This window comes from Podarcis filfolensis (assembly GCF_964270895.1).
Source record: "Podarcis filfolensis genome assembly, chromosome: 16".
In the NCBI taxonomy this organism is placed as follows: Eukaryota; Metazoa; Chordata; class Lepidosauria; order Squamata; family Lacertidae; genus Podarcis; species Podarcis filfolensis.
Window position 1 is genome coordinate 3715711 of NC_139620.1, and position 24196 is coordinate 3739906.

General features: G+C 47.7%; 1 protein-coding gene across 2 annotated transcripts; it reads left to right on the forward strand.

Moving 5' to 3' along the window:
- The first annotated feature begins 588 nt into the window (after nt 1–588).
- On the forward strand, nt 589–24085 carry BNIPL (BCL2 interacting protein like). Of its 2 annotated transcripts, none has more exons than XM_083591454.1 (10): nt 589–749; nt 9094–9210; nt 10764–10825; nt 12265–12468; nt 12822–13001; nt 13554–13656; nt 15215–15346; nt 20254–20340; nt 22524–22622; nt 23074–24085. In XM_083591454.1, the coding sequence occupies exons 1-10, from the start codon at nt 706–708 to the stop codon at nt 23105–23107; spliced, it is 1062 nt and encodes a 353-aa protein (XP_083447580.1). In that variant the 5' UTR covers nt 589–705; the 3' UTR covers nt 23108–24085. The 2 variants fall into 2 exon arrangements, with proteins under 2 accessions (XP_083447580.1, XP_083447581.1); XM_083591455.1 differs by lacking the exon at nt 589–749 and adding an exon at nt 6568–6712.
- Nucleotides 24086–24196: the final 111 nt, after the last annotated feature.

Below are 24196 nucleotides of genomic sequence, written 5' to 3' on the forward strand. Positions count from 1 at the left end.
GTCATCCCCTTCTCCTTGTGTCCTCCATCTTTCCCAACACCAGGGTCTTTTCCAGGGAGTCTTCTCTTCTCATGAAGTGGCCCAAGTCTTGGAGCCTCAGCTTCAGGATCTGTCCTTCCAGTGAGCACTCAGGGCTGATTTCCTTCAGAATGGAGAGGTTTGATCTTCTTGCAGTCCATGGGACTCTCAAGAGTCTCCTCCAGCACCAGAATTCAAAAGCATCCATTTTTCGGCGATCAGCCTTCTTTATGGTCCAGCTCTCACTTCCATACATCACGACTGGGAAAACCATAGCTTTAACTATACGGACCTTTGTTGGCAAGGTGATGTCTCTGCTTTTTAAGATGCTGTCTAGGTTTGTCATTGCTTTTCTCCCAAGAAGCAGGCATCTTTTAATTTTGCGACTGCTGTCACCATCTGCAGTGATCATGGAGCCCAAGAAAGTAAAATCTCTTACTGCCTCCATTTCTTCCCCTTCCCCATCCTTGTTTCTCCCCATCCCTAAATCTTACTTTAAAAATTGTTTTACCTTTTGCAACGGCATTAGGACCCAGCCGCCCATTTCTGAATCATGCTGAAAAACCAGTTTGGGATGAGTCCAGGCTGTACGCCGGCATCTTGGAACACCCCAGAGTTGCTGTTTTGTGTCTTTGACCTCCTATTAGGAGCAGGCGAGGCCTGAATTAGTCCTTGCGGTGGGGCCGGATGGGCTCTTACGTTGGCGATGAGGCAGCTCTGCCTTCCGAAAGGTGAGTCCGAAAGGTGATTCGCAAGGGGGTCTCAGAGGCAGAGAGGCTGCTCTGAGTGCAGAAGGCTCCTGGTCTAATTTCTGGCATTTCCAGGTAGGGCTAGGCGAAAAAAACTCCTGTCCAAAATCCTGGGGGGTTGCTGCTGGCCAGTGTGGGCGATACTGACTTCGACCCTCCTGTGCCAGTATTGAAACAGTCATTTCCTCAATACCTCCATGGCTGAAAGCTTGGCATTGTTTTTAAGGGAAGGGGGCGTCACTCAGTGGGCAAGGGAACCTGCCCTGCATGCAGAAGGTTCCAGGTAGATTTGGGAATGCCCCCGGGAGAGATGCTGCCGGTCCGTGTAGTGGGCTAAGTGAGCTAAGTGGCTCTGACCAGGTAAAAACTGGCTTCCTATGTTTTTATGCCCTTTCCTGTTCAGTTTCCAAATCTCAGGGGATCTTGGAGACATTCCCAAGGCAGGTTCAAAATAAGCCTGTATTATTCTATTTATTTATTTATTATTATTATTTACTGGATTTATATATATACCGTCCTTTGTCGCAAGATCTCAGGGTGCTTTATAACCGCGACAGAGAAAAGAAGGCTTCAAGAACCTGCCAAAGGAAAAATAATAATACACTGCTCTGCGGGTTACAGGAAGGAGTCCTCCGTCCCTGTTTCGTGCTCCACACCTTACGGGGTTAATCACCATGCGAAATCCTGGCTCTGCAGAATTTGGGATGCTGTGAATATAAAACGTTCCACACCCGACATTTGGGACCCGTCCAAAGTGTCTTAGGGGCCAACACCCACATCGTAGTGTCGACAGAGAGTCAGTCTGGGAGACCAGAGTTCGAATCCTTGCTCGGCCATGAAGGACGTGGGGTGTGCTTGGGTCACCTTGCGGCTTCTCAGCCTAACCGACCTCTTGGTTTGTTTTGTGAGGATGAAATGGGGAGAGAACCAAGTTCAAAGGTGTCACTATTAATATACAAAGCCCTTAACAAATTGGGACCGGTTTACCTACAAAATTGCCTTAGCCCATAAACGCCCCCTGGGCCAATTCGATCGGTGGAGCTGGCTCTGCTCCATACCTGTTCTGCATTTGCAAGATTTGATTGTTTAGAGTGTCAACTGTGGAACTCCCTGCCTACTGATATCAAGTGTCTTCACTGTAGTCTTTTGGGGGCCTGCTAAAAACCAGGGCTGGGCGATAATCTGGTTTCCCCCCATTTTTGCATAGGAGGCACACATCACGATTCGCAATATATTGCCAGGTAAAAAATTATGAAACCGATATCACAATATGAACTTCAAACTGGTTTTGGATGATATATCGATATATCGCCCAGCCCTACTAAAAACATTGCTGTTTAGAGAAGCCTACCCAGATGTTTGGAAAGTTGATGCGAGTTCTGTTTTGGGCCTATTTCCATTTCAACTTTCTGAGCTTTTAATTATTGTTGTGTAGAAATTAGATTATTATGGTACCTCTGGATGCGAACGGGATCTGTTCCGGAGCCCCGTTCGCATTCTGAAGCGAACGCAACCCGTGTTTGCACGTCTGCGTGTGCGCGGGTCGCAATTCGCCGCTTCTGTGCATGCGCGTGACGCCATTTTGAGCCTCTGCGCATGCGCGAATGGCAAAACCCGGGTCGCCACGGAGCTCAACCCGAAAATATTCATCCCGAAGCATATTTAACCTGAGGTATGACTGTATACTAAAGTAAAATTCACTTCCAGTGCTCCGCCCACTGTTGCCTCAGGCACAGCCCACGACTGACATTTGGCCTCTGGGAGGTTCCTCAAAAGGGACTGCAGCCCTCAGGCCTGAAGAAGGTTCTCCGCCCCTTCCATAATACAATGGTGAGTCTTTCAGGTGTCATGAGACTCCCTTTTTGCTGTGATGTGGTTTTAGCAGACCGCAAACTCAACCATGTGATGCAGCAGCAAAAAAGGCTAATGCTATTCTAGGCTGCATCAACAGAAGTCTAGTTTCCAGATCAAGGGAAGCAATAGTCTCACTCTATTTTGCCTTGGTCAGACCACACCTGGAATGCTGTGTCCGGTTCTGGGTGCCACAATTTAAGAAGGATGCTGACAAGCTGGAACATGTGCAGAGGAGGGTGACCAAGATGATCAAGGGTCTGGAAACCAAGCCTGATGAGGAATGGTTGAAGGAGCTGGGTATGTCTAGCCTGGAAAAGAGGAGATATGAGAGCCATCATCAAATATCTGAAAGGCTGTCCCATGGAAATATCTGAAAGGCTGTCTCCTGTTCCGGAGGGGAGGACTCGAACCCATGGCTTCAAGTCACAAGAAAGGAGATTCCGACTCAACATCAGGAAGAACTTTCTGGCAGCAAGAGCTGTTAGATAGTGGAATGGGCTCCTTTGGAAGGTTGTGGGCTCTCCTTCCTTGGAGGTTTTTAAGCAGAGGTTGGGTGGCTGTCATGGATGCTGTAGTTGAGATGCCTACATTGCTGGGGGTTGGACTGGATGACCCCCTGGGGTCCCTTAAAGGTAAAGATAAAGGGACCCCTGCCAGTCACGGACGACTCTGGGGTTGCGGCGCTCACCATGCTTTACTGGCCGAGGGAGCCGGCGTACAGCTTCCGGGTCATGTGGCCAGCAGGACTAAGCTGCTTCTGGCGAACCAGAGCAGTGCACGGAAACATCGTTTACCTTCCCACTGGAGTGGTACCTATTTATCTACTTGCACTTTGACGTGCTTTCGAACTGCTAGGTTGGCAGGAGCCGGGACTGAGCAACGGGAGCTCACCCCGTCACGGGGATTCGAACCGCCGACCTTCTGATCAGCAAGCCCTAGGCTCTGTGGTTTAACCCACAGCGCCACCCGCGTCCCTCTGGGGTCCCTTACGACTCTACAATTCTGATTCTATGTATGTGAATGGTATCTGTTTGTGAGCAGGGCCTGTATGTCTATCTACTCTTGACTCTGGCCTCATCTGCCGTAAAGGAGCACAGAAATAAATAACACACCACACATGCTCAGGGACACTCTCGTCCTTGACGATTTCATGTTTTCTGTAGAGAGGTCTGGCGAGGAACTCTTCGATTCCATTGTTCTACGACAGACACAACACTCCCTCTGCAAAATAAACCACATTTTGTCTCTCTGGCCGCTGCTGTTTCTGGGATACGACGTCAGCCAAAGAAATATCTGCCTTTTCAGTGTACAGATGTGTTAGGACCTGTTTGACTCGTCCGGAGAGGAGGAGGAGGAGGAGGAGGAGGGGAGCGTGATTCATGTCTGGGAGGCTCAGCGAGACATGGATCACTGATCTGGAATGAGGTGTTTTGCAGCCACCACAGTCAGGCTCACTTTCGTTCAGTGCACTCCCCTGGTGAACCAGGAAGAAACTAGCCTGGTGAGGAACGGTTGAAGGAGTCAGGTGTGGGAAAGAGGAGACTGAGAAAGGAGGTGCAATTGCCATTTTCAGATATCTTTTTTTTAAAAAATCAATAATAAAAATAAAATTTTATTTATATCCTGCCCTCCCCAGCCGAAGCCGGGCTTAGAGTGGCTAACAACAGTAAAAATAACACAACACTCTAAAATCAATTCATTCTAAAATCAATTCAGAATCAAATTGATGGCAACTATTGGGCTAGAGTGCTATGAGGATTACAGAAGGAGAGGGTCAGGCTGTGCCTTGGCCAAAGGCCTGGTGGAACAGCTCTGTCTTGCAGGCCCTGCAGAAAGATGACAAGTCCCGCAGGGCCCTGGTCTCTTGGGACAGAGCATTCCACCAGATCGGGGCCAGTACCGAAAAAGCCCTGGCTCTGGTTGAGGCCAGCCTAACCTCCCTGTGGCCCGGGACCTCCAAGATGTTTTTGTTTGAAGACCGTAAGGTCCTCTGTGGGACATACCAGGAGAGGGGGTCCCGTAGGTACGAGGGTCCTAAGCCCTATAGGGCTTTAAAGGTTAAAACCAGCACCTTAAACCTGACCCTGTACTCCACTGGGAGCCAGTGCAGTTGGTATAGCACTGGGTGAAAGTGATCCCGCGGTGAGGACCCCGTAAGCATTCTGCACCCGCTGGAGTTTCTGGGTCAGTCTCAAGGGCAGCCCCACGTAGAGTGAGTTACAATAATCAAGCCTGGAAGTGACCGTCACGTGAATCACAGTGGCTAGGTCAGGGCGAGAGAGGTAAGGAGCCAACTGCTTAGCTTGGCGGAGATGGAAAAATGCCGCCTTTGTTATAGCTGCAATCTGCGCCTCCATGGAAAGGGAGGTGTCGAAGATTACACCCAAACTCTTATCGGACGGCGCTGACACTAATTGCGCCCCCACAAGAGATAATTTTTTATTGTTTTCTTTACACAGTCGTTTTACAATACATTAAACCACATGTGCACTTTTAGCTCTGCTGAGCTTGCGACTTCCCTCCTTCCCTTCAGCAGGTATCCCTTATTCTCTCCCGTCGTGTATTTTGATTTTTAACCTCATATCTATCTTATACATTGTAGGAGTTACTTCAGTCCTGCCAGTCTTTTTTAAATTCTTACAATTATCCTTTAAACGCACAATAAATTTACTCCAGCTTTCCTGGAATCTCTGATTGTCCTGATCCTAAATCCTGCCTGGTCAGTTTGGCTAACTCCGCATTTTTCATCATTTTCGCCTGCCCCTCCGCAATGGTAGGAACTTCTTGTAATTTCCAGTTTGGGGCCAGCATATCCCTTGCCGCCATTTTCAGATATCTTAAGGGCTGTCACATGGTCGATGGAGCAAAGTGGTTTTCTCCCGAGGGCAGGACTCGAACCCATGGCTTCAAGTTACAAGGAAGGAGATTCCGACTGAAGAATTTTCTGACTGTAAGAGGAACAGTGGAACAGACTCCCATGAGAGGAGTCTTTTTTGGAGGTTTTAAAGAAGAGGATGGATGGCCACCTGTCATGTATGATCTAGTTTTAGCCTGCATCGCGACAGGGTTGGTCTAGATGACCCCAGGGTCCCTTCTAACTCGACGATTCCATGTACAAATGTCTTTGTGGCCGAGTAAGACTCCCATCTAGCCTACAAGCAGACAGCCAGGCACCTCTCAGAAAGTTACAAGGAGAGACTTTCCCCTGTCCTGAACGTGTGGTAGACTGCTCCTGAATCTGGAATCTCCATTTAAGACATCTCATGACTAGCAGCTGGTCAGTGAATTTCTCTCATCCCCTTGTGGAACTGTATAAGTCGCAAGTCGCCACCCACATCTTGTGGCCTGGAGTTCCACAAGTTTCCCCTCCTTGTCTGAAGGGTTTCTTCCTTCTGGGCAGTTTCGTCGAGGGACTGCATCCTTAACAACAAAATAAATTTTGAAACCTGTCTATCAAATGCTAGGATAGCATGAGAGCATGAGACTCTGAACCTCAAGGCCACGAGTCGGGCCGAAGATTCATGCATTACAGGGGGCTGGATTTAGATGAACCTTGTGGCCCCTTCCAGCTCCACGATTCTACGATTCTAAAACCAAGAGGTCAGCGGCAAAGCCTTGCTAGTGGAACGGAGCTTCCATTCTCAGGAGCAGTCTACCTTTCTGAATCGCCTGGCGCTGGGAACAGGCGATTCAATCGAAGGCCGGGCGTTTGACTGGCCAGCGTGGGAAACAGGATTCCTGATTGGCTAGGCCTCTTGGCCCCAATCCAGCAGGGCTGCTTGTCCTTTCAGGTTCACCTTGCGCTCGATAACTCAAACGCCGTGCCAGGATCCGCCTCTCATCGCAGAGCTGGTTTTTTGCATAGTTTGTGCAGAGAGCGCCGATCCATCGGCCCGGTTGCTACGGGAGCAAACAGCCTCTCCTCCTCCTGGGTGTGGCGCCCGGCTGCAAAACCAGCCCTGCGGTGAATAGTTAGCATGAGAAACCTTTGGGGATTACCTGGAGCAAACTTTCTCTCCTCCCAGTTCTTAACCTCCTGAGCTACTCAGTTGGGCAACCGGTAGTTCCTGGAGGCCAAATTCATTTGGAAGGTAATTCCTGACGGCTTAGGCTTCGTTCTAACGCATCACCAACTATTATTGACATTAATTATCACTGTTGTCGTTTCAAATAACATTTCTGGTGTTGCACGGCGGCTGCGTTTGCAGAGAATGAGGAGGCTGGTCTCTGCCCCGAGGAGCTTACAATGAGTGGTACGATGCAGGAAGGGGAGGGAAACAGAGGCAGAGGTTGTTGACAGGGGGAGAAGCTGCATCTGCTTTTGCACCCGAGAGCAGGTCTTCTTGGCGCTAGAGCCCAAAATTTGACGACAGAGGGAGGAAAGAGGGTGAACCTGTGGAGGTCAGGCCAGATTTAGGTGTGATGCGTCCCTAAGCTACTGAAGGTAATGGGGCCCTTTATATGTCTAGCTGTCCTTTGTCAACAACAAATTGCTGCTGGTTTTTGTGTTGGATATATGCTATATGGTAACTGATGGTGCTAATAGGTATCTAAATCCATTTGCACGTGTTGCCCTGCAACCAGTCCATGCAGAATGTAGGCATCCTATATATAGAAAGGAGCAAAGCAGTGATATTTTAGGGAGCAGACGGGGCCCATGACTTACATCTTAGGAGCCTGTTGTTGTTTAGTCATTTAGTTGTGTCCGACTCTTCATGACCCCCTGGACCAGAGCATAACAGGCCCTCCTGTCTTCCACTGCCTCCCGCAGTTTGGTCAAACTCATGCTGGTCCCTTCGAGAACACTGTCCCACCATCTCGTCCTCTGTCGTCCCCTTCTCCTTGTGCCCTCCATCTTTCCCAACATCAGGGTCTTTTCCAGGGAGTCTTCTCTTCTCATGAGGTGGCCAAAGTCTTGGAGCCTCAGCTTCAGGATCTGTCCTTCCAGTGAGCACTCAGGCTGATTTCCTTAAGAATGGAGAGGTTGGATCTTCTTGCAGTCCATGGGACTCTCAAGAGTCTAAAGGGTTTGGGCTCGTCCGGGATTGTGTAGGCTTAGGAGCCTACACAACACAAAACACGGTTGCTGTATGCAGGTTTTATTTTATTTGTTTTTTATCTTATATTTTGGAAATGTACATCCAGTCCCCCCCTTTAAATTGTTTGGGGGCCCCAAGAGGGTGGGGCCCTAAGGTATAGCTTGTTTAGCTTATATGTAAATCCGGCAGTGTTGCACATGAATAGGCAGTGATTTCAGTGGTGTGTTGTTTGGGATGGGATAATTCTTTCAAATCAGAACCAGTGAAGGCGGTGAAGGTCCTGTGTGAGTGTCTGGAGGCGGTTGGAGGACGGATGGCGGCTAACAGATTGAGGTTGAATCCTGACAAGACAGAAGTACTGTTTTGGGGGGACAGGAGGCGGGCAGGTGTGGAGGACTCCCTGGTCCTGAATGGGGTAACTGTGCCCCTGAAGGACCAGGTGCGCAGCTTAGGAGTCATTCTGGACTCACAGCTGTCCGTGGAGGCGCAGGTCAATTCTGTGTCCAGGGCAGCTGTTTATCAGCTCCATCTGGTACGCAGGATGAGACCCTACCTGCCTGCGGACTGTCTTGCCAGAGTGACACATGCTCTGGTTATCTCTCGCTTGGACTACTGCAATGCGCTCTACGTGGGTCTACCTTTGAAGGTGACCCGGAAACTGCAATTAATCCAGAATGCGGCAGCTAGACTGGTGACTGGGAGCAGCCGCCGAGACCACATAACACCGGTCTTGAAAGACCTACATTGGCTCCCAGTACTTTTCCGAGGACAATTCAAAGTGTTGGTGCTGACCTTTAAAGCCCTAAACGGCCTCGGCCCAGTATACCTGAAGGAGAGTCTCCACCCCCATCATTCTGCCCAGACACTGAGGTCCAGCACCAAGGGCCTTCTAGCCCTTGTGAGAATCATACTTCGGATCCCTAACGCCTCCATTTTGGAACGTTTCGGCTCCCAAATGCCAAAAACCCGGAAGTAAGCATTCTGGTTTTTGAAAGCTCCTGCAACCAATTGGAAGCCGCACCTTGGTTGTCGAACATTTTGGAAGCCGAACGGGCTTCTGGAACAGATTACATTTGACAACCAAGGTTTGACTGTAAATAATATTCATAATGAATAGTCACATCCATCTAAACACCAACCCACATAAGTCTCTCTCTCTCTCTCTCTCTCTCTCTCTCTCTCTCTCTCTCTCTCTCTCATTCACACACACACACACACACACACACACACACACACACACACACCCTCCCCTTTACACACACATCCCGACAAGCTCAGACATCCTTGGACAGAAGGGTTCTGGGTGCGAAAGGTCACAGCCATCCCCACTCAATTTTGACCAAGCTTCTTTGGAACTCAGCACCAAGACGAAATTCTGCGGAGACGTCTGTAGGACTAGGCTGTCGACCAATCTCTCTCTCTCTGTGTCACAGGTTTAAGAAGGAAGCCGCAGAACCTCTTTCTCCCGAACGGGGAGACACCACCGATGAGGCCGTGAACATCAAGGACATGGAACTGAAGGAGGAATGGCAGGACGATGAATTCCCTCGGTAAGCCGTGTGCCGGGGTAACGCAGGTGATGGCGGGTGTCCCGGGGAGGAGATGGAGGAACGGAGCCTCCATGCCCAAGAGCAGTCTATCTTAGAGGCCACTTCTCTTTTCTAATGCAACAAAACAACAACACCACAAACTGACTTATAAGTATAAAATCCAATTTACTAGAATAATAGCTAGAATAGAGACAGACTTGCAACCATTCAAGCAACAAACATACCAAGATGCCATGTGCAAAACAAAGCCTGGAGATACTGTAAACATGGCGTGGATAAATGTACAATTGTGTCTTAACAAGTTACATGTGCAATAAACGTTATACAGACTGGATAAATGAACCGTTCAACAAGTAGCGTAAGTCCAATCACAGAACAGGAACCCCGTGCCGCCACAATGGCAAGGGTAGCACACTGGAGAATATGAAAAAAGTTTTTCAAAGCTGTTTTTCAAAGATTGAACTGGATGAGATGTTCTTCAATGGGTCTTGAGTTGGAAACGCAAAGCCGTGTACAGTCATACCTTGAGCTGAACGTGCTTCAGGCTGAGCGCATTCGAGTTGTGCTCCGCGGCAACCCAGAAGTAACGGAGCACGTTACTTCCGGGTTTCGCCACTCGCGCATGTGCAGACGCTCAAAATGACGTCACGGGCATGTGCGGAAGCAGCAAACGCGACCCGCAGATGCGCCGTCGCATCTTACGTTCCGTTCGGGATGCAAACGGGGCTCCGGAACGGATCCCATTCGCATCCTGAGGTACCACTGTACATGGATCAATCACAGGAAGGCAAATCAAAGCCACTGCCCTGGTGAGAATAACGCAAGTGGACAAAAGGAGACCTGTTCTCCGGATATGTTACAGGTTTTGCTACACGCTTCATTAGTCCGAAAAGCCAGTCATACAAAACGGTTTGCTCAGGATAAAGAAAGTATTCACAGGCACAGCAACAGGTTTCGTTGCATTATTATTAGTGTCACCACATTTCATACTTTGTGAATACAGTGGTACCTCGGGTTACATACGCTTCAGGTTACAGACGCTTCAGGTTACAGACTCCGCTAACCCAGAAATAGTACCTCAGGTTAAGAACTTTGCTTCAGGATGAGAACAGAAATGGTGCTCCGGCAGTGCAGCGGCAGCAGGAGGCCCCATTAGCTAAAGTGGTACTTCAGGTTAAGAACAGTTTCAGGTTAAGAACAGACCTCCGGAATGAATTAAGTACTGTATTTTTCACTCTATAAGACGCACCGGACCACAAGACGCACCTAGTTTTTGGAGGAGGAAAACAAGAAAAAAAATATTCTGAATCTCAGAAGCCAGAACAGCAAGAAGGATTGCTGCGCAGTGAAAGCAGTAATCCCTCTTGCTGTTCTGGCTTCTGCGATAGCTGCGCAGCCTGCATTCGCTCCATAAGACGCGCACACATTTCCCCTTACTTTTTAGGAGGGAAAAAAGTGAGTCTTATAGAGCAAAAAATACGGTACTTAACCCAAAGTACCACTGTACTTAACCCAAGGTACCCCTGTATACCCTTCTCTTTTCTGCCTTGCAGGCCTCTTCCAGAGGAGATCTCTGAGGAGGATCTGGAAGAATCCAGTTCGGAAATGAGCCCAGGTAAGAGACCCAACAGGTGGCTGCTTGGCTTTGCAGGAGTAGCAGGGGGTGTGTGTCTTCCTTCTGGCATGTGGTGGCCCCTCTCTAGCCTCCGTTTGACCTGTCCATGGGCCTAAATCACAGAATCATAAGAGCTGGAAGGGCACTCCAAGGCCCATCTAGTCCACCCTCCTGCAATGCAGAAATCTTAACTTTCAGGCGGCCATCCGACCTCTGCTTAAAAGCCCACCATGAAGGACAGTCCGCGTTCCACTGTTGAATGGCTCCTCCCATCAGAAAGTTCTTCCTGATGTTTAGTCTGGTGTCTGGTGGAGCTTCCATATGCAGAGGAAGTCTATCTCGGAAAACAGGCAAAGAGAGTAGCTTTCATAACTTGCCTGTGGGCTTCCTCCCCCCCTCCCAATTTTTTTTTTATTGTTAGGTGGGCTTTCCCAAGTCCCCCCTATCTGATTTTCATTTTACCTCATCTTTAGCATTTTACATATATCATAATTTCTAACCATTTTTTAAATCACGCTTACCATAAAAATCTTCACATTTTATCACTTACAAATAATACTGTTTTAAAATACACTAACCCTACAGCCTATATCCACTTCCAAAGCAATTCTAAGATTTAAATATTAACATATTTTATCAGATATTCTTTAAACTTCTTCCAATCTTCTTCCACCGTCTCTTCTCTCTGGTCTCAGAGTCTCCCGGTCAGTTCGGCAAGTTCCATATAGTCCATCATCTTCATCTGCCATTATTTGATAGTTGGTAAATCTTGTTTCTTCCAATTCTTTGCTAGTAATATTCTCGCAGCTGTTGTGGCATACAGAAAAAAAGTTACATCCTTTTGGGGGATTTCACCCCCCACTATACCAAGTAAAAAGGCTTCTGGTTACTTAATAAATGTGGGCTACTGAAGGCACCTGGTTGGCCACAGAGAGATATAACAGGATGCTATCCTAAAAGGCTATTTGATTCACATTCTTCATATTTTTCTTTCAGCCCTTCTGCTTTCCACTTTTTAGCTAACAAAATTCTAGCTGAAGTTGTGGCATACAAAAACAGTTTGACATCTTTCTTGGGCAATTCCAAACCTGTTATTCCAAGAAGAAAGGCCTCTGGTTTCTTAATAAATGTATATTTCAACATTTTGTTCAACGCCGTCGCTGGTATTTAGAATTAGATTGTCCCTGTGACTGGAAGATGTATTTTGATATATTTTGATATCATTGCTAACGCAGAGCTGGGAGGGAGTGACGGAAGCAGGGGCTCCGTTTCGACTGAAGGAACAATATGTATATAAATGTGTTTACAGTCTTATCTACAGCGGCAATTCAATGATTCGGTATCGAATCATTGAATCAATGTCTTTCTGCATGCCAAGCAAGCGTCCGGCCTCTGACCTCTGATTCGCCCCCTCCTTCTCCTCCTCTGCCCCACACCAGTCGCCCCCAACACCCTAGAGCTGTGCGGTCGACGGCTCATGAAGAAAAGACTCCCAGCCCCGGATCTCAGCTCGGTGAAATCTGGAGAGGGGCTGGAAGCCACGCCGGAAGGCAGTTTGGACATTAACGTGGACGAGCTGGAGACCCCGTCCGACAGCGAGCTCCAGGAAGGCTCTGAGAACGGGCACGAGTTCGAATGGGAAGGTGAGGGGCCTGGGTTCGAGGTTCTCCCAAGGCGGACGACACCCCAGGGAGGTGGGCTCTGCGTGGGAATGGGTGGTCTGCCAGAACGGAAAGAGATTTGTTTGTGGGATCCACTGCGCCCCGAGGAGTCTAGGAGAGGGGGAAAAGAGAAAATAGGCTCATAGAATCCTAGAACAGTAAGTTGGATGGGACCCCAGCAGTCATCTAGCCCAACCCGCTGCGATGTTTGGGAAATGCTGTCCCAAGAAGCTGTCCAGCTTCTGCTCGGGCGTTTCCAGATCCTTTGCCTGACATTGACCCAAATTCGGTCCTCCCCGCCCCCCCACCCTGGCTGCCCTGTCCGATGTGCACAGATGATCTCCCCAGAGCCCGGAGGGTGGAGGGCAACTTGCCCGAGAAGTTTTGCAGCGGCCGCGTGGTGGACATCAAGGGCCAAGACGGGCGCAAGTGGCGGATTTTCCTGACGGACGAGCGGGAGCAGAAAGTGGACCTGGGTGCCGTCGAGCCCTACAAGAAAGTCATCTCTCACGGAGGTAAGGAATAATGCTAGTATCAGGAGTGTGTGCAGGAGCCAGGCCCTGTGACTAGTAGGGCTTCGCAGGACTGGGGCCTTCCTAAGTTTGTTCTCGAGAGGCAAGGCGCGGCCGCACAGGTGAGGCCGATTGGTAACACACAGCATCTGGTGGCAAGAGCCGGGAAGGGATATAAGGTCACCATTTCCCTTCGGCTCTTTGCCACAGCAACACACTTCCTGCCTTGCTGCGTTTGGCTTCTTGCTTCCTGATCCTTGGACCTCGGCTTCTTGACTCCTTGCTTCTTGACCCTCGGACCCTTGGCTTCTTGACTCCAGGCTCTCTGACGTGTGACAATTTGATGTATCTTTAATCTTTGTTGGAAGCCGCCCAGAGTGGCTGGGGAAACCCAGACAGATGGACGGGGTATAAATAAATTATTATTATTATTATTATTTATTATTTATTATCCAACCTGTCCTTCACCGTGTGACAGACACAAATCAAAGTGTGACCGGTGACCCCTTCCTCCCAAAGGATTCTCAACTGACCTCTCCCCTTATTTCCTCCCAGGCTACTTTGGAGAAGGCCTGAACGCCATCATCATGTTTGCCTCGTGCTACTTACCTGACAGCTCCATCCCAGATTATCCGTACGTCATGGAGAATCTCTTCAGGTGAGAGCCACCTGGTCCCTCGAAACTGAGAAGGAAAGAGGGCTTAAGCCAGGGGAGCCGACTGCTGGGGATGCTACAATTCTCCGTTAAATGCATTTTTTAAAACATGTTTATTTATACTTTCCAAATTTATACATTTCATTAATTTTACAAACATTTCAACATTTCACTGCTTGACTTTCTTTCCCCCCTTTCTGCCGTTTCTTAAATTTATTTTTTAATCTCTTCTGCATATCCAAATTCATTCAGTTTGCTCGTTTGTTTATATAATCTTATGAAACTGCAGGTTATTACAATAATCCTGCCAGTGTTTTGATCTGTTTACAATTTATCTGTAAACATTCAATAGACCATTTCCATTCTTTTATATATATATATATAGTTTGTTATCTTGATTTCTTATTCTTCCGGTAAGTTTTGCCATTTCTGCATATTCCATAAGTTTTTGTATCCATTCTTCCTTTCCTCTTTCCATTTTTGGGCAAGTAACATTCTTGTCGCTGTAGCAGCAGACATGAATAAATTTCTATGCAATTTGGGTAGTTCTGTCCCTATAATTCCTAAAAGAAAAGCTTCTGGGTTGGTTTGTTTTTTTTAAACAAACGTTATTTGAAACATCCTTTTCAATTCATTATAATATACTGTATATCATTTCCCAGTAACCTTACTACAAGACCACCACATATGATAAAAGGAACCTTCTTTCTCTTTACATTTCCAACACTTTTTTGATTTCGATTTAGACATTTTCCCCAATTTTCTCGGTGTTATATCATTTTCATATACAGTAATTTTCTCTTAAACCATAAAAGGCAAACGTAAAGGACTCCTGACAGTTACCATATTTTTCGCTCCATAAGATGCACCTGACCATAAGACGCACCTAGTTTTTAGAGGAGGAAAGGGGGAAAGCCCAGTTTTTGGGGGATCAGCTCAAAGTTGTGCAGCTTCTTTTGCAAAGGGGAAAAGCCTTGTTTTTTTTGATAATCAGCTCAAAATTGTGCAGCTTTTTTTACAAAGGGGGAAACCCCTTTTTTTGAGGATTCACTCAAAGTTGTTGAGCTTACTTTGCAAAGGGGAAAAAATCCTGTTTTTATGGGGTTCAACTCACAGTTCTGCAGCTTCTTTAGGAAAGGAAAGGCAGCCGTTTCTACAGTTTCCAGACAGATAATCTAATCAGCCAGTCCCATGTCGCTGGGGAAACAAACAGCCTCCGTCTGCAGAACATTCAACAATGGAGGCCTGGGCAAGGGGGCAGAAAGGGAGCCAGCAATCGACCACACATTCGCTCCATAAGACGCCCAGACATTTCCCCTTACTTTTTAGGAGGAAAAAAGTGCGTCTTATGTTGCGAAAAATATGGTAAGTCCAGTGGCAAACGACTCTGGGGTTGCGGCGCTCATCTCGCTTTACTGGCCGAGGGAGCTGTAAATTTTATACCCATATTCCACAATCTCTCCCATGCTTCCATGTCTATATTATGACCGATCTATTATCCGATGTCTCTATTGCACTTTTGAAACCGGCTCTGACGTCCCTGTCCTGCATCAAACCCCAGGTACATCACTGGGACTCTGGAGCTGATGGTCGCCGAAAATTACATCCTGGTGTGTCTGAGTGGAGCCACCCCCCGCAGCCAGGTGCCCTCCTTTTCCTGGATCAAGCAGTGTTACCAAACCATCGACAGACGGTGAGCAGCATTGGCTCTGAGCCTGCGTCCCCCCCTTTTTTCTTTTTATTAAAGATTTTCTTGATTTACAAAAGTGTGTGCAATGTCTCTCTCGTATTTCCCCTCCCCCCCATGTAACATTTTTACAAATCAGTTTCATTTGTTGAGACATTAGGAAGAAAAGGGGGAAAGAGGTGGGGGGGGGGGAAGATGGGTGGGGGTGTGGCATAGCTGTCAACCTTCCCTTTTTTTGCGGGAAATTCCCTTATTCCAGCGCCATTTTCCGCTGCTATCCCGGATTGTTAGATATCCCGTAGACTGTCCCCAGGACAGGTGAGGCTGCTGATCCCTTATTTTCAAATCTGAAAGTTGACAGCTATGGGGTGTGTTGGGTGGCGATGTTTCTATTTTACTTACCATATGTAGGGTTTGGTGTCAGCGTTGCTTGTGCAGATTCTTTGCCGTTCGCTTGTGTTCCTTTGGTGGTGAGAGAGGTTGGAGTTGGCCAAGATGTGGTTGTTCATTTGTGGTTGTTTTTTGGTGGTCTTTGTTTTCGTGTGTGAGTGGGGTGGGTGGGTGTTTTGGATCAGGTTAGCCATATTGATTCATATACTGTTGGTGGGTTTCTGTCATTGTCTTGTTGGGCTGTGTATGTGATGAAAGGGAGCCATACCGGGGTGACGCAGGTGGCGCTGTGGGTTAAACCATAGAGCCTAGGGCTTGCCGATCAGGTCGGCGGTTCGAATCCCCGCCCGCGATGGGGTGAGCTCCCATTGCTAGGTCCCAGCTCCTGCCAACCTAGCAGTTCGAAAGCACGTCAAAGTGCAAGTAGATAAATAGGTACCGCTCCGGCGGGAAGATAAACGGTGTTTCCATGTGCTGCTCTGGTTCGCCAGAAGCGGCTTAGTCATGCTGGCCACATGACCCGGAAGCTGTACATCGGGCTCCCTCGGCCAGTAAAGCGAGATGAGCGCCGCAACCCCAGAGTCTGTCACGACTGGACCTAATGGTCAGGGGTCCCTTTACCTTTACCTATACCTGGGTGAAGGTGTCTTCTTATATTTGTCCCTATGTCAGTTTCAGTTTATTGGTTAATTTTTCTAGTAGGGCTGTTTCCCATACTATTTGGTCCACGCTTACTCCTGACAGACCCTGTGTGTTTTTAAAAGGATCTGTGTTCCAAACAACTCCAAATATTACTAAGAGAATAAAAAATCAGCCTGGCTGGGTTGATCAGCAAGTCCTCTTGCCCCAGACAGAGCAGGCTTGAGCTCTGTAGCTCCAAGGAGCAGGACTAGAAATAATAATAATAATAATAATAATAATAATAATAATAATAGGGACATGGGTGACGCTGTGGTCTAAACCACTGAGCCTAGGGCTTCCCAATTGGAAGGTCAGCGGTTCGAATCCCCGTGACGGGGTGAGCTCCTGTTGCTGTCCCAGCTCCTGCCAACCTAGCAGTTCGAAAGCACACCAGCGCAAGTAGAGAAATAGGTACCGCTCCGGCGGGAAGGTAAATGGCGTTTCCGTGCGCTCTGGCACTTATCACGGTTCTCCATGCACCCATAGCGGTATAGTCCTGCTGGCCCCATGACCCGGAAAGCTGTCTGCGGACAAACGCCAGCTCCCTCGGCCTGAAAGCGAGATGAGCACCGCAATCCCATAGTTGCCTTTGACTTGACTTAACGGTCCAGGGGTCCTTTACCTTTACCTATTAATAATTTGGGTGGCTTCCAACCGAATATTAAAAACAATACAGCGTCAGACATTAAAAGCTTCCCTAAACAGGGCTGCCTTCAGACGTGTTCTAAAAGTCTGGTAGTTGTTTTTCTCTTTGACATCTGGTGGGAGGGCGTTCCACAGGGCGGGTGCCACCACCGAGAAGGCCCTCTGCCTGGTTCCCTGTAACCTCACTTCTCACAGGGAGGGAACCGCCAGAAGGCCCTTGGCACTTGAACTCAGCGTCTGGGCTGAATGATGGGGGTGGAGAAGCTCCTTCAGGTCTACTGGACCGAGGCCGTTTAGGGCTTTAAAGGTCAGCACCCACACTTTGAATTGTGCTCGGAAACGTACTGGGAGCCTATTATTATTAATAATAATAATAATAATAATAATAATAATAATACAACACCCTCTTCAAGGAGTTCAGGGCAGCAAACAGATACAACGTCTAAAAGCAAAGCGAAAACACTGCTCAAGGTGCCATATGAATCCCGTCCCACTTTGGGAATGTTCCACTTTGGAACTCCCCGCCTCTTGACGCCAGGCAGGTGCCTTCACTGTACTCTTTTCGGCGCTTGCTAAAAACATTTTTGTTTAGGCGAAACCTGTCCGGACATGTAGAATGTGGGTGTGTGTTTCGACCTGTTTTAGTTCATTGCTGATCTTCTGAACTTTTAAAAGAGTTGTTTTTATTTTATTTATTTTATTCTATTCTATTTGTAGGGGTTTTGCTTTTCATAAGCAAACGGTGTATAAATTTTATGGGGGGAAATGAATACATTTTAAAACTACATTCTAGAAAGAAAAAGATTGCAACTAAAGCAGTTCTGGCTGACATTGCAGGGGGTTATATATATATAATTTATTTATTTGGTTTTTCAGATTAAGGTTTTACAGTTATATATCCAACATACAACATAGAAACAAGATTCCGAAGAGTATCCTGAACTTCTTTCCTCCCTTTTGTGGGTCCTTTGGTTAATCATTTCCACCTGCATCTTTTATAATAATCTTTTATAATAATCCAGATCTTTTACCTCTCCCTTGTGCCCAAAAATTCACCATTAAACTGCAAGTGTTATTCCAATCCTACTAACGATTTTAACTGTTTACATTGGTTTTTAAGATAAATTATAAATTCCCCCCATTCCTTATTAAAAGTTTGGTCTTCCTGATTTCTGATTCTCCCAGTCATTTTTGCAGTTTCGGCATAATCCATAATCCATCCTCGATCTGATATTCTTCTCTGCTAGAGACTTTATCTTCTTTCAATCTCTGTGCCTATAACATCCGCGCAGCTGTAGTCACATACATAAACAGTCATTTCTGTTCCCTTAGGATTTTGGCACCTAGAATTTCTAAAAGGAAGGCTTCAGGTTTTTAAAGAAGAAGTTGTTCTAAATATTTTTAAAACTCATTATACAGTGGACGCTCGGGTTGCGAACGTGATCCGTGCGGGAGGCACGTTCGCAACCCGCAGCGCTGTGTCTGAACACACGCGGGTTGCGATTTGGTCTTCTGTGCATGCGCAAAGTGCAATTTAGTGTTTCTGCGTATGCACGAGCGCTGAAACCCGGAAGTAACCCGTTCCAGGTTTCGGTGCGTCCATAACCCGAAAAAGCGCAACCTGAAGCATCTGTAACCCGAGGTGTGACTGTATATATAAAATGAGTTTTATGATTCTAAGGTTCCCCAGCCCCGTCCTGCGTGAAAACATTCCCAAGTTCTCAGCACTTCTTTCTTCAGATTTGGACGTGAATTTACGCTCCAGAACTCTGAGCAATAGTCTCACAACGAGCCGGTCTTCCTAGATGGTTTCTTCTCGCCGAAGGTCACGGCTGGGCAAGATTGATCCTGAACTTTCGGCTGAAGCAAAATTGCCGCCCAGATCTCCATGACATCTTCTTGCAAAACCTGCTTTTCAAGTCCACTTTCCCCACCTGCTGACTTTACTACAAGTCCAAACAATAAATAGTTCAGATAACTATCTGGGACTTTCCCCAAATGCCAGCTGGGCTTTCCTGGCGCAAAATTTATTGCCTCCTTTCGCTGCGCTGGATGGCGGATCTGCTCTGCTACGGGAATCTTTTCCCGATTGGGGGCCAAATTGCCCTCTATCCTGCCTTCCGAGGGCCTACTTCCGGGTTACTTCTGGGTTTCGGCAGGTATGCATGTGCAGAAGCACCAAATTGCAACCCACACGGGCGCAGACATGTTGCTGCGGGTTGGGAACATGCATCCCGCACGGATCACGTTCGCAACCCAAACATCCACTGTGCTTATTGTTGTTGTTTAGTCGTTTAGTCATGTCCGACTCTTCGTGACCCCATGGACCAGAGCACGCCAGGCACTTCTGTCTTCCACTGCCTCCCACAGTTTGGTCAAACTCATGCTGGTAGCTTCAAGAACACCATCCAACCATCTCGTCCTCTGTCGTCCCCTTCTCCTTGTGCCCTCCATCTTTCCCAACATCAGGGTCTTTTCCAAGGAGTCTTCTCTTCTCATGAGGTGGCCAAAGTCTTGGAGCCTCAGCTTCAGGATCTGTCCTTCCGGTGAGCACTCAGGGCTGATTTCCTTCAGAATGGAGAGGTTTGATCTTCTTGCAGTCCATGGGATACTGTACTTATAGGCCGGTGCAAATAATGGAAACACATTTCTCTTTCCTGCTGCAGAAATTCTTAAACAGACTTGGTCACTTTTAAGTTTCATTCAGGTCCATTTTTTTCTTCTTCTTATTTGTCTACCACAGCTTTGAAATACAGTGTGCTGGTGTTTCATTGTTTATTTTGAAAGGGCTACTAGGACTGTGTAAGAAAATTATGGATTATTTCCGAAACACCGATATGATGTTTTAGAAAAGCAAAAACAGACTGTTGTTTTCGGAAAATGAAATCTTTTCGTTTCTTTCCTTCATGGAATCATAGAGTTGGAAGGGACCTTGAGGGTCATCTAGCCCAACCCCCTGCAAGCAGAACTATGCAGCTGGTCCCACAAAGGGCTCAATCCTGCAACCTTGGTGTTATCAGCACCACGGTCTAACCAACTGAGCACTGTTTCTTTTTTTTAAACAACGACACATGTTTTCACACCAGAGGCTAGCCAAAAGGAAATTAAGTTCATTTGCCAATTTGCAGATAATCTTGTGGCGGGGAGTTCCACCAGTTTAACAGTGCCTTAAGTTCCTTTGGCTTTTTTTGCGACAGGCTCCGGAAGAACCTGAAGACGTTGATTATTGCCCATCCCACTTGGTACATCAAAGCGTTGATGGCGGTGTTCAGACCTTTTATCAGGTAGGTTGGCCAGTTATTATCATTTTATTATTTACTGCATTTAAATCTACTAAATCTCACCACCGCACCACCGCACCACCCCATTCTGGCATCCGACAATTGGGGAAAAGGGAACAGGTTACATCTAATTCTCCTAGTGTATCTTTATCAATTTAACCAAATAATCTGTTTGCTGGTTCCCATATGGTAATACCAGACTTCGGGTTGTTGGAAATTGTCCTTTTGTGGGTGTGTGGGTGTGTGGGTGTGAAATGGAACCCATGAACTAACATCCCCCCCCCAATTTATTTATTTATTTATATTTATCACATTTATATCCCACTCTTCATCTGAGGATCATAGGGCAGTTTATAGAATAATAATAATAATTAAAAAACCAAAAAAACCCAAACCATATGTAGTGATATTGGGAAATCTTTGTTAAAACTTTGGTTCACACAGGAGAAAAGCATTGTGGGAGAGTTAAAACTGTAGAATTCTGGGAATGTGTATCTGGTCTTTGAAGCGTGAATCAAATTGCCTCCTCTCTGAGCAGGAAAGAAGATGTTATCTGATTTGTAAACTATAGCAGATAACAACAGACATAACAACAAACTCTCCCCCTCCTCACAAAAATAAATCGCCCTTTCAAAAGTCTGTGGAAGACTTTTGAAAGTGGATTGTGGAGCAGAAGGAATATGATATTGGCACGGTGGGTTTCACCCCATGAGGGAGATGGGTTCTTATGTAGGAATTTTCCCCGGTGACGGGTCTGTAGACCGCAGCCAACCAAGTAGACCCATTAAAATCAATGGACCTAAATTAGTGAGGCTTACGGACTGATTTCCTGGAATTTATGTATTGCTTGAGTGTAAAAAATGAAAATAAACAATGAATAGACATTTGGCTGCTGCTCCACTCTGCCTCTTGACCAGGCCGGTCTTGCTAATTCCTCTCACATATCCATCCGCCATGGGCTGGATGGATGAAGAGGAATGGTGGAAGGAATGAGGTGGGAAACCCCCCAAGGGAAGAAGGCTCAGAGCCCAGGGATTGGTGGTGGGACGGCGATGGGTGGTCAGAGGGAGAAGATGGGGAAGGGGAGGTGTTGGAAGCTGAAGAGGCAACAGGGCTTAGTGAGCGGGGAGAATCTGTGGCAGAGAGCAGTCCAGAATCAGAGGCAGGAGAGGAGAGAGGCCAAGAAGCAGAGGTGAGTCTGGCTGGTGAAGAATCACGGGTGTCTCTCTCTCTGGCTGCGACAAGCTCCCCTCTCTCCTGGTCTCCCAGGACTAGGAGACGCATGCAGAAAGAGGAGTAAAGGCAGACATGCCGGCGTAGTCTCAGATTGCTTTGGGAAGATTCTGGAGAGGAGGGGATTTAGGCAGCTGTGGCAAGGCAGGCACCTTCAGTCTCAGCAACTGCTCCGGCAAGACCTGCCGGAGACAAGTTGCTGTGCTCCCTGTGCTGGGCCCAGGGGTAACCCGTGAAACGCGGTCCAGGACTGGTCCAGAACCTGCAGGTTCCACTGGGAGTCGGTCCGACAGGGCCAAGGCAGGACCCAGGCAAGGACAGGTACAGGATCTGGCATATAGCAATGTTGCTCCCGCAACCTGGGGCAGGGTCCAGCAGCCTTTTATCTCTGTCGGGGTAACGGCCGGTCCTGATCCCCCGGTGACTCACCTCCCTGTCTCACCCAAAGGCGAGCACTCCTCCTGCGAGTACTCAGGTCTCTCCTTCTCTCAGAACTCAGTCTCTGCAGCTCGGGAGACGTCGGTGGGTTACTAGACCCAGAGGCCGCCTCAGCCTCCCCTGACCCAACCGGTAGTGGAGCAGCTGTAAGTGATGGCCCAGCTGGAGGCAACGAGGTCATCCCCGCATCTGGAGCCAGGGCAGGCTCAGGCCCCTGACTCGGCCCAGCTGGTGCTTGTTGCAGGGGAACCTATGCAGACTGGGGCTCTTCAGGATCAGGCCCCAGACTTGGTTCAGATGATGCCTGAGGCAAAGGATCTTGTGTGGACTGAGACTTCTCTGGTTCCGAGTCCGAGTCCCAGGCCATCACACTCCCTAGGCCTGACACTCCTGTGCCAATCCTGTTTTGCTAATCAAGAGTTAACTCCGGCTTGCTCAGTGTGATTTACTGCTGCCTCGCTCCTGCCCCTGCCTGCCCCTTTAGCTTCTCTTTCTTGCACCCTCTCTTTCTCCAGCTCCAAGTTCAGCCGGAAGGTGCAGTTTGTGGACAGCCTGGAGGAACTGGGCCACCTGATCCCTTTGGAGCAGGTCCACATCCCGGACTGCGTCCACCGGTGAGTACCTGGTCCTCCCACTCCGTCCGTCCCCACCTGGGTCCCCGAGGAGGCAGTGGAAAGAGGGGGCAGCTTGTTCCTTCAGCAGGTGGTGGCACCACCATCATGCCTAAAAGCAAACTTGGGTGGGTGAGCACCGAGGGGATAAAAGAGCGTAAGAAGCGCTGGAGGCCCACCTAGTCCAGCGTCCTGTGGCCAGAGGCCTCTAAGGACTAGGAATCAAGGTAGATTGCCTCTGGACCTGGAGGTTCCATAAGAATGCAAGAGGAGCTCTGCACACGGATCAGGACAAAGGGGGGCCTTTCTGTTGGGATGCTTTCAGGGAAACTTGGAAATGCTTTAAATGTGTGTGGCGTTTTGGCAGTGTGCACAATGCATTTGCAGCCTTGTTCAGTTTAATATTTGAATGTCTGACAGCCCTTTCTGTTCCCTTTTCCTCCATCTCTTCCAGGCTCGAGCAAGCCAGGGTCAGTTCCCGGAGCTAACAAGACGTGAAGCTGGCTGGATTACTTAGCACCTTACGACAGTGTTTTATTTTTATTTTTTTAATGTGTCAAATGCTGACAAGCACACACACACTCACAGGCGCCTCCTTCCTTCCCTCTCTGTCGCTAAGACCCTCCTGCTTCTTAAACATTCCCCTAATAATAATAATAATAATAATTTATTTATACTCTGCCCATCTGGCTGGGCTTCCGCAGCCACTCTGGGCGGCTTCCAACAAAATATTAAAATACCGTAATACATCAAAAATTAATAACATTTCTTTAAAGAGGTTAAAAGGAAATGAAACTTACGAGAGTTTTGTTCTGCACCTGAAAAGGAGACAGATTCTGGGTGCTGCAGGGTCTAACTCTGCGCAGGACTGACATTGAATGCAGCCCAGTGTCTCTGAGCACGTACAGAGTGCAAAGCTGCAACCAAGCATTCAACCTAAAGTTCTGTTCAGGAAAGCTTTGGGTCGACGATCTGTTTCCGGCTTGCTGCTGAGGTCATTCCTATTTAACACCAATTTTTGTTTAATTCTTATAAGAGGCTGAAATGGCTAGAAACTTTTGCTCGCTAAACGAATCGCCGGTGGTTTTTTGAGCTGCCGGCTACTCGCTTTCAATAAGCATACCTGGGGGAAAGAATGAGGAGACACAGTTTTGGAATGGAATGTATTTTTCAGCTGGATGGCCCAAAACAAGAGAAAGAAGTGGGGGTTTTTTTGGGGGGGTGAGGGGTTCACAAAAACATGCCGCTTGCTTTGGGGGACCCAGATGAACCCACCTGACCTAGTGCTTGCTGACTCTCCTGGGCATAACTTGTACATTTGTAAATAAACTGATATTAACAAAAGCCCCCAATGGGACGTTGAGTTTTTAGTGCTCCTCCTCCAGAATGAAAAAGCTACCTCCAAAATTTTCTATTGACAGGAAATGGTTTGTGAATTCCGGGAATAAAATACTGGGTGAGCAAAACCTGGCTTTAATTTCTTTTCTTGATGTAAAGCTATGTATGCATATTTAATTGCAACATGTACATTAAGTTTCCTTCCCACTCAGAAATGTAAACCAGGTAAACGGCAGCTC

Bases quoted from the DNA above. Each gene is read 5' to 3' on its own strand.
- BNIPL (XM_083591454.1), top strand. From the start codon at position 706: ATGGGCTCTTACGTTGGCGATGAGGCAGCTCTGCCTTCCGAAAG. The intron at 750-9,093 runs GTGAGTCCGAAA...TCTGTGTCACAG, and splicing joins GCAGCTCTGCCTTCCGAAAG to GTTTAAGAAGGAAGCCGCAG. The intron at 9,211-10,763 runs GTAAGCCGTGTG...TCTGCCTTGCAG, and splicing joins CAGGACGATGAATTCCCTCG to GCCTCTTCCAGAGGAGATCT.